At 36.2% G+C, this 10,608-nt stretch overlaps 1 protein-coding gene across 1 annotated transcript; it reads left to right on the top strand.

Annotated features, from left to right (window-relative positions):
* The first annotated feature begins 3,177 nt into the window (after positions 1 to 3,177).
* Positions 3,178 to 8,952, top strand: LOC126794074 (AP-4 complex subunit mu). Its single transcript, XM_050520720.1, has 13 exons — positions 3,178 to 3,295; positions 3,594 to 3,688; positions 3,972 to 4,175; positions 4,616 to 4,732; positions 4,851 to 4,979; positions 5,794 to 5,920; positions 6,068 to 6,171; positions 6,264 to 6,368; positions 6,586 to 6,680; positions 7,404 to 7,491; positions 7,615 to 7,675; positions 7,757 to 7,830; positions 8,663 to 8,952. Exons 1-13 carry the CDS (start codon positions 3,238 to 3,240, stop codon positions 8,759 to 8,761), a joined length of 1,356 nt encoding a protein of 451 aa, XP_050376677.1. The 5' UTR covers positions 3,178 to 3,237; the 3' UTR covers positions 8,762 to 8,952.
* Positions 8,953 to 10,608: the final 1,656 nt, after the last annotated feature.

Below are 10,608 nucleotides of genomic sequence, written 5' to 3' on the forward strand. Positions count from 1 at the left end.
TAAATAACTCATCTTATTCCAATTTCCAAATGGAAGATTTCCCGTGATAAATAAAAAATTGACGAAAAAAGAAAAATTCATTTATATTTGCTATTGTAAAATAGGTATGTTTAGAATTCTCTTATATTTTTTCCTTTTTGTTCACTCTTATATATCATTTTAGTAATTTCATATATGTTGAAAAAGCCAATACTAACTTGGGAAAGAATGAGGTCTAAATGATGTTTTAGGAGGTATGAATAGAAGCTCCCTTTTGGTAATTTCACATGAGTTGAAAAAATCAAAATGAACTTGAGAAAAGAGAGAGAGGTCTAAGTGCTGTTTTAGGAGGTATGAATAGAAGCTCTAAAGAAAAATCAACTTTTTTTAATCAAGAAGTCAGAATATATTCATGCTCAATGAACAGTACAAGGAATAAAACACTCATAAGGGCCGATAGAAAGAATTACTCCCTCAACTAATAAACATCTAGCTGCACTTAGGTACTCAAGAAAAATCAACTTCTTAAACAAGGTCATCTATTTTTTTTTTCGGGAATGAAACGAATTCATTTAACATAAACCAATGCGAGCTCAAGGCTCATACAACTACAAGGGTCAAGTAAAGGGTAACAAGTCACCCTAGGCCGACACTACACTAGGTAGAATAAAACGAAAAACGCAATCCAAAGTTCGAAAACTAAAAAAGTGTCCAAAATAAGCGGACATAACCAAAGTCTAAAACTAAAAGCAATAAAGCAAATAACTTCTCTACCTCTAAATTTAAAGAGAAAACCCCAAAAACTTAAGGATAAAAAAGGATTTGTCCCCACGGTACCTAGAATTGGATCAAACCCACATGTAAGAGGGCCATGGTGAAGCCGATAGAGACACTCGACTCCGCTGCTGCTAAAAGCTTTGAGACGTTGCTGCTAGGTACGCTGCCCTACTCAATCAAAACGGTTTTGCAAACTTGTCGCATACCCCTGAGCACCACTACCTCCACGGCCTTTCGACCCTATACGAAACCACGTCACGACACTGCCTCCGTCCCTTTGAGTCTCCTTAATCCCATAACCCAGACAAGACGAATAAGAGTTCGCCACCACCCCAAGCCTTGGTGCCGTGAGCTAGCCCTGCCAGAGGAGGAGCATCACTGCCTAAACTACACCACAAGTGTTGCCTTGACGAAGCAAGCACGCCACCATCTTCGTAAATCCCTAGGAGGGTTTTGGTTTCTACTCCGAGAATGACATAGCTCCTTTTGGTCTAGCCTGAACAAGGTCATATCATAAGTTTATAATTGGTCACGAAATTACAATTTTTTAAAACACTTTAAATTTTTTATAAACGAACACTTTAATCTTCATTATAGACTGTATTCAAACGATTGGTCTACCTCCTCCACACAAAAAAGTCGAACAACTCACTGAGTGGTTGCTCTTCCACGAAAATTGTTGAAATAACTCACCAAGCGACAATCCTAATCTTCAATCCGCCACCTTTAGATGTTAAAGTGACCTCAAATTAGACTCGATGAAGAAAACATTATGAATTTTCTTATTCCTTTACCCTTGTGTGAGCAAGAGGATGAAGTCATTTGGGGACCTACTGCTAATGGCAAGTACTCCATTAAATCTGCTACTTGGATCCAACATGATAACCTTAACAAGCATCAGAATATAAACCTTTTGAATAAATTGTGGAAGCTTGATGTCCAACCAAAAATTAAGTTGTTTAGTTGTCTTTTGATCAGGGGTCGTCTTAAGACTAGAGATAGACTCTCAAGATTTGGTTTACTTAATGATAATTCATGTCCCATGTGTATTGAAGATAATGAATCTGCTAACCACCTTTTTGGTGAGTGTAGGTTTGCTCAATAGGTTTGGAACTTGGCTGGTATTAACCAAGCCATTAACTGGTCTGATGGTTTGATTAAGGTTCTGGAGAACCTGTTCTTTGTCCAAAATTATGACCAGGACCTATTTGCAAAGGTTCTAACAGTTGCTTGGTTCATCTGGAAAGCAAGAAATGATTTGATTTTCAGGGGGACCAGGTCTAATGCTAATGTTGTCAGTTTGAGTGCAGCAAATTTCCTCGCTGCAGCTGTGACTGAAAACTCCATTTCTAGGGGGATTATATCTCAACCATCCTCGGCCATTATTAAATGGCAAAATCTTCCTACAAACAGATTAAAGATAAAGTTTGATGGTTCAGTTAGAAATGATTCAGCCGCTGGAGGATTCATCTTGAGGGGTGAAGACGGTCAGCCAATCTATGCAGCTGCCACTTCTTTCTGACGCACCTTGGTTCCTATTGCTGAAGCTATGGCGCTAAGAAACAATTTGAAAGTAACTATGGAACGTGGCTTTCACTCGGTGGATGTTGAAGGTGACGCGAAGATGGTCATTGATGCAGTTAATGGAGTTATACAACCTCCTTGGAGGCTCCTTGTGATTATTAGGGATATTAAAGCCTTAGCTGCCCAATTTATATGCATTAGCTTTCGTCATGTTTTTAGGGAAGCTAATTTTGTTGATGATGCTCTAGCTGATCTAGGTCATTCTTCGTCGGCTTGTTGGATTGAGGAAATTCCTAGGGAGACTTCTAGAGCTTTATTATTTGATGTTGTAAACTCTGGTTGTTCCGGGATTTCAAGTTATAATTCATTATCCTCTTTAAAAAAACATTATGAATTTCCTTTTTTCTTTTTTTTCTCCTTTCTGAACAAGATGTATTTGGGAGAGGGCGACCCACCAGGTCCAATAACATGTTAAATCGCTTGTAAGTAGGAACTCAACAAACATCTATTCTTTTCTTTGTGAGAATAACAAACATCTTGATAGCGTTGAGACTCGTAATGACCAAACATTCTTGAAGAAATGTTAGCTACCAACATTGTATGAGTAACATATGTCCTTAGGGCATCTCTAACAATAAAGTTATTTTTATATAGTTAGAACTCGCTAAAAGTGATAGTTAGGATATCAATTTTGAAAGGTGTACGGAGCAAGCTTATCTATTTTTAACTAATTCAAATAGGTGCACTCCAGGAAGCGTAAGATTTCTAAGAAAAAAAATATTTAAGTCCAACAGTTTTTCTATTCCCCTCTTCTATTATATCCTACCGATGGGAAAAAAAGAAAAAAAGAGAGTTATAAGAAGAAGATAAATAGGAGAGACTAAAGGAGGACCAAGAGTTCAGACTGAAGAGAAGAGAAGAAGCGAGAGAGAGAGAGAGAGAGAGAGAGAGAGCGCCATGATCTCGCAGTTCTTCGTGCTCTCCCAACGTGGCGATAATATCGTCTTCCGCGACTGTCAGTCTCTCCATCTACTCCTCTGTTTCAATTTCATTTCTTCTTCTTCTTCTCCTTCTTTGATTTTCACCTTCCCGATCTCAAATCTTGATTCACATCACTTTTTCGTTTCTATAAATTTCATTTCACCTCTAATCCACTGTTCTATCGATCTCTACTCATTTAGATTGATTTCGTTGTACAAGTAGACAACAAGATCTTGAGCTTCGGTCTCTTGCGAATTCGATGCATTGTGTGATCTTTTTGATTGACTTGAATGCGCATTCGCGTTGTTCTTATTGCTTTGTGTGAATTGCAGATCGCGGCGAGGTGCCGAAAGGAAGTGCTGAGATATTTTTCAGGAAAGTCAAGTTCTGGAAAGAAGACGGCCAAGAGGAAGCACCACCTGTCTTTGTAGGTATTATCTTACTGAGGAATGTTACTTTTCACATTGTCTCGACGCTTTTCGAGCCGAAATTTGTACTTAGAGAGAGTGGTTTTATTGCACTTGATGATGTGTTTATTGGATAAATTGTTCTATTTTGCTTCTGCCGTGTCACATTGCTTGTTGTCTTAGAGGTTTTGATAAGCGTGCGTTGCGCAATGTGTGGGATTGTGTATGTCGATCTGGTTTATTGTGCTGACTTCTGTTTTTTTATTTCTTTTTGTGATGCTTTCATTTCTACTCGGTCGATAGAATGTGGACGGCGTCAATTACTTCCACGTGAAGGTCGTTGGACTCTTGTTTGTCGCAACTACCAGAGCTAATGTATCGCCATCGATTGTCTTGGAGCTTCTACAGAGAATTGCCCGTGTCATCAAAGATTACGTTGGAGTTCTCAATGAGGATTCTATCAGAAAGAATTTTGTGCTCGTCTATGAGTTGCTTGATGAAGTCATAGTAAGTTCCTTTTAACGTATTTGGTGGTATTACATATTTTGCTATATATGAATTTCTGCACTTTACTATTATATGTCATTCGTTCGGGATCTTTCTTTGTATTCTTTTTTTGCGCCTCTGTTTATCTGGAATATCGTTATCTATTTCAAGGTGTTCTGGAACTACCATGTGCAACTGATGGTTGCTATACCTTTATCTAAATGACTGGTCTTCTCAATGATAGTTTAATTAGAACTGTCCAAAGTTCAGCAGATATAAGTCAGTTGGTTCTCTTAGATGGAAGTGTAATTGGTCTATATATGAATAGTGTTATAAGCTATGTTTTGATGATAGGTTGATACAATTGAGAATTGCAATCAAGTTATTAGTAATCTGATATATTATTGATGTATGGAGTTTGGAAATGTATGACTTACATATGAGTGGTCTTTTTCTGTCAGGATTTTGGCTTTGTGCAAACAACATCAACTGAACTGTTGAAGTCTTATATATTCAATGAGCCAATTGTCATTGATGCCGCACGTTTATCATCTCTTGGATCTACAGGCCTGTTTATGGTATGATGTCATCTACTGATTAGTTGCATCATCAAAATTATGGTGAACTGGTTGAGATTATAATTTTTTTTGGAGTGACAACACTTTAGTTGTTGATCCTCAAATTTTATGGATGCAGCAAGGAACAAAGAGAATGCCTGGAACAGCAGTCACAAAATCTGTTGTTGCTAATGAGCCTGGAGGTAGGAAGAGGGAGGAAATTTTTGTGGACATAATCGAGAAAATCAGTGTTACTTTCAGCTCTAGTGTGAGTATATGTGTCTTCAATTTACCTTTTTGTGCATAATCTCTTCGTTTTGAATTTTATATGATCATTCAATTGTAATATGGATATATTTTTTTTTTCTGAAAGGTTTATAATAGGGAAAATTTGTTATCTCTATTAGTACATCCCTGGATATAAAAGTCTTGATCCTACCTTACTGCAAGTTTGTGGAAGAATGGGCTAGCGTTTTAGTGTATGTAATTTAAATCAGATTATAAATTTAGACTTTATTATGACAGCCATGTGATAAGACAAAAGCTTTTAAGTTTCAAAGATGAAGAACTGGAGAGACAAAAAAAGAACAGAGAGAAAGATTGATGTGGATATCCTACATTAAGTTAAAAAGTACTCATTTTTCTTAATAATTTAGGAAATTATTCACTAACCAAGAAAATAAATTAATCATTATCTTATACTTTTTACGGTCAGTATAGGTGTTAAACATTTCCGAACTTTGATTTGTAACACAGACAATGTCCACTAGTTTTTGACGATTAAGAGCCAAACATTTAATGAACACCAATACCCTACTAAAGATTGTGGGCACTAATGCCTCTTTTAGGTCTATGTCCTCTGGCATTAACCTCAAGCTTCTACTGGTTACCGACCATCCAAGTGCCACTGCATCAGTCTTTCTTTTAAAAATCCTGTAGAGAATGAACTAATCTAATTAATACACTTAAGACTTTGCTCCCTAACTTTTTGTATACAAAAGGACAAAAAAAAAGTGGCATACTATAATGCCTTATTTTTCACATATGGGATCTGTTATCAATAATCTGTTTTCATTATACAGGGGTACATATTGACTTCTGAGATTGATGGAACCATTCAAATGAAGAGCTATCTCACTGGTAATCCAGAAATCAGGTTAGCTCTTAATGAGGACCTCGGCATTGGTAGAGGCGGAACATCAGGATATGGTACTTCTCTAACACGTGACTGGCTGAAATTATGTTGTCCAAGTGGTGCCATAAAGTTTTGGTGGCATTATGATATGAAATTAGTGGCTCTTTATTCTTTATTAAATAATGAAATTAGTTCTTGTCAAATTATTCTTTCCATTACAGACTATAGGAGTTCATTTGGCTCGGGAGCAGTGATACTTGATGACTGTAATTTCCATGAATCTGTGCGTCTTGATAATTTTGATGTAGACAAAACTCTTACTCTGGTAAGTGCGAGAGAATTATTCTTGTTTGGTTTGTGGATAATTAGTTACATACATTAAGCACTTAAATATATGTTCCATGCTACTGATGTCAGGTACCTCCAGATGGCGAGTTTCCTGTCATGAACTACCGTATGACTCAGGAGTTTAAACCTCCTTTTCGTATCAACACTCTGATTGAAGAAGCAGGATCGCTTAAGGTGTATACTATGTTCTACTTTTAGATGGTGAATTTAACAAACATATGTACATATATATTATAAGAGAACTAGACTTAAATTAAGAAATTGAGTATGTTCATGTACTATGTGTGGGCCTTTTTGGAATATGTAAACCTCTTCGACCTGCTGATGTTCAATTTCATTAATTTTTTTTAAAATTCTGCTTGAGAATAACAATTTGCAATGTTGAATTTAGGCTGAAGTGATTCTGAAACTATATGCTGAGTTTCCATCAAACGTTACCGCAAACACCATCTCTGTACAAATGCCACTACCAAAATTTACTACAAGGTAATATATTACTTGCTATTTATGGCAACAGAGTATTAGTTATTATTCTACAGTCCTTGTATTTATGCTATGGTGATGAGAAGTTTCTCCAAGTTTATTGATAACACGCTAAATTTCTCTTAATAAATTTCCTTGATAGTCTAATGCTGGCATTCGGTCTTAGGAGGCTTGTTACCCACTATTCTTGGTTTGAAGATATGTCCATCAATAATCCAGTCCCATATACATTGTCTCACTGTAATTTAGAGAATGTTAAACAACTAAAATCTTCCCATTCCAAGACATGATGACGGGGAATCATTGACTATCCCTTTATGATTTTATTTTATTTTAGGGATAAAAAAACAAAAATGCAGGTTATTTGGAATCATTTATAGTTCAATTTCATAAGCCTATGAATTTATTCGGAGTACTGCCAGGGAGGGGGTCTGTTTGAGATTTTTTGCACATGGAAGAGGTTATCTAGATCAACTGATAAAAAAAATTTGGTCAAACTGATAAAAATTCAGTTGGTGGTGAACTAAAAAAAGATGCAGTAGTTTATATTGCCCTGTCTTGGAGTAATAGCCAAAACATTTTGAAAAAAATGGGCTATTTACTGTCCGGGTATGATTAAGGTATAGACTGTAGAGATGCATTTATAAGCACGGCAAGTTAAACTTGCGGACATTGCTAATTTATTTTACTGGTCAATACAAATTTACTTGCTCTGATTTCTTTCAGAGCCAGTTTTGAGTTGGAGCCAGGAGCAATCGGACAAACAACAGATTTCAAGGAACCAAATAAGAGACTTGAATGGGGTTTAAAGAAGGCAATAATTTTTCATCCATCATCTGTTTTATTTGTATAATTGATAAATGTAGATAATAACCTGTGAATCATTTCCAATTAGTACATCTATTATACTGATAAGTGATGCACTGCTGCACAACAGATTGTTGGTGGTTCCGAACACACCCTACGTGCCAGGTTGACATTTTCACAGGAATTTCATGGTATGATTTACTGTGAATTTAGTGTTATCACTTATGTTTAATACCTGTGAATGCTCATGGTAGATTTGATGCTAAATTCAGGAAATATCACAAAAGAAGCTGGTCCGGTGAGCATGACGTTCACAATACCCATGTATAACTCTTCAAGACTTCAGGTAAGCCATTGTCATCATTTTGATACTTGACTTTTCAAAACATGCAGTAAACATTTGTATGATCAAATTCAGTCTTTGTACGTTTGAATTTTTTTGGTTAGGGTGGATCCTGTTAAATCCTTTTGTGTTATGCTGTTTCTATGTATGTCCTGTTGGATGGAAAAAGTATGAGTTGAGTCCAGATGCCAGCCCGTCATGATTAAAGTGCTATACAACCGAGCACTAGGTCATGAATTATAAATGACGTTAAACCATTTACACACCTAGGTTGGGTAGAATAACACTTCCTCTAACATTTCATACTTTGGACCTGAATGAATAAGGTCGGTATAGGAGTCGAGATCGTATATCCTAATTCCAAGTCATAGGAGTTATTTTTTGAAGGATTCCGTAGGATAAGATCTGCGTGTAATAAATGAATATGGTCGGTATAGGGGTTGAGATCTTATATCCTAATTCCAAGTTCCCAACCCGCATTTCTACTCCATCTAAACTATGGCAACCTGAAATAGTAGTCTAGCATATGAGTTGTCCATTATTGGGTTTTTCTTTGCTAATGAGATTTTTGTAACTGTGTTATTATTTAAGGATTCCGTGGGATAAGATCTTCATGTAATGAATGATTTCGTTAGCAACGTTATCCGCAATTTCCGAATAGTAACTTTTTTTCCAAAATAATAAAGAAATAAATAAATATGTGTTATCTATGGTGGCATGGACATATTGAATGGATACTTTGTTTATGTTGATTTCTGAAGATTTAAAGCATTACTGTGTTTTTTTATCTCCATCTCCCTATGAAAGTACTGAGATAAATATTTGTGTGGTGCAGGTAAAGTACTTGCAGATAGCAAAGAAGTCTGGAACTTATAATCCATATCGGTGGGTAAGATACGTTACTGTCGCGAATTCATACGTTGCTCGTATATGATGCAATGGTGCTTCATTTGTTGTGCCATTTCGTGAATGATGAACTGAATGTTTGAAAACACTGGATCTAGTTCTGAGATATCTATGGAGACCATTGCTTTCTGTTCTCTTTTGGCGGTTTTGGATATTATGCATTGAATATTGTTCGTCTTACTTTTGAATTATTGAATTGTTCTGTGTAGTGGTTGTGTATTGGAAAGTCCACAATTGAATTTTTATGTCGTCTGAAGAAAGCCTCCACAATTTTATGGTTTTATTGACTCGAAATGAAGCTCTGCTATGTTTGGATAGTCCAAGCACCACTAGCTAACAAGTAACAAGCAACCAAAGAAGTTTCTTTTTTGACATTTTTGGCATGGTGGATAAACAGTTAACCAACAGCCATGATTTACAAAACCTAATCTTGTGGGTTCGGAAGTTGAGGTCGCCTGTTTGAACTCGCCTAAGTAACTAAATCTGCCTAACAATAACTTATAGGTCACCAAAAACCAATGTCTGTCAATCATCGCTGGTTGTCATCCTTTGTTAGGGCTCCGGCCATAAGTCAGAGATTCAATAGCCGAATAGTCAACTCTCGAAAACCTTCTCTTACATTGTGACCGCTTCTATATTATAAATATAAGATTCGTTGACAATTGCGATTCTATGTTTGTTTAGAAGAAGCGGTCGCAATCTATAAAACTAAGAAGAAACTACTCTCATTTTACTTGTTTCAAATACAAGATGAAGAATCAAAGCCGGAAGTGGGATGAAGTTAAAAATGCGATGCCCCCTTACTTTTCCGGATTGGGTAAAACTTGCACTTGCGTATGAAAGGAATGAAGGAGAAACTGTCAAAAATAGTATGTTCTACTTTTCTGACCAAAGCCACCTCAAAATTCCCCCACCTTTTTACTGCTTCATGTTCAAGGCATCCAGGTAGTAACCAAAACAGTCATGCAGAACTTTTGAGCTTGCAACTTGCAATGCCATTTTGGAGAGAATATCAACTTGCAGAGTTGCAGGTAACTTCAAATATTACGACACTATGAACAACAAAGCAACGATTCATATTAGGCAACGATTGAATGTTGCGGGTCCTTGACACTGCACAAAAAACTTTGAATTTCATTTGTAATCTTGCGTCCATATGCGGATGTTGCGATCAACAAGTTAATTCCATGAACTACACTCTCCATCTTTTATAAGGTAAATTTTGTTAGATCAAATTATTTCGTTATGTTCTTTTAAATTATCTTTTATATATTGTCATGCTACTTCTTAGAGCATCTCTACGTCTCCGACAGTTCTTATAAAATTAAAATTATTTTTATCTTTTTTCGATACAAAAATTATATTTATCTTAGACGAACCAACATTCGTTTTTTTACTCTATACACGCAATTTCTAACTTAAAGCTCTATATGAAGTTATGAAATTTGATGATTTGCTTTTAGTTAAGTTAAAATGAATCGAGTCGCATCGCCTCAGCTAATTTATTCACCAAATTACCCTTTACCTCTTTGCACTTTGAACGGGTTACTTTTACATGAACTCGAGCAACTAGAGGTCCTAGGGAATTTGGTGATCTCTTTCGAAAAGAAGTTGGAGTTTGAGGGAATTGCTGTTAAATGCCTTTGTTTACAGTGATATGGATTGGATGCAGCACATAAATTTACTGTTGCTTTTTTCTTTGTTACGAAAGGATTAAAGGCCAGTGATTCTGTTACTGATATGATAGTCACTTTAACCATATTGATAATTCTTTTTACATTACGGCTCTTCTTTCTCCAGAATCAGAGTAAGGTAGAGTCTAGGGCTTCCTAGCTAGCTAGAGTGAAGCAATCTTTACGTTTAAATTGCTTTCGA

This window comes from Argentina anserina, chromosome 5, assembly GCF_933775445.1.
Source record: "Argentina anserina chromosome 5, drPotAnse1.1, whole genome shotgun sequence".
Classification (NCBI taxonomy): Eukaryota; Viridiplantae; Streptophyta; class Magnoliopsida; order Rosales; family Rosaceae; genus Argentina; species Argentina anserina.

Coding starts and splice junctions, on each gene's coding strand:
- LOC126794074 (XM_050520720.1), top strand. CDS start 3,238: ATGATCTCGCAGTTCTTCGTGCTCTCCCAACGTGGCGATAATATCGTC. Junction 4,176..4,615: donor AGTTGCTTGATGAAGTCATA/GTAAGTTCCTTT, acceptor TTTTTCTGTCAG/GATTTTGGCTTTGTGCAAAC. Junction 7,676..7,756: donor ATTTTCACAGGAATTTCATG/GTATGATTTACT, acceptor TGCTAAATTCAG/GAAATATCACAAAAGAAGCT.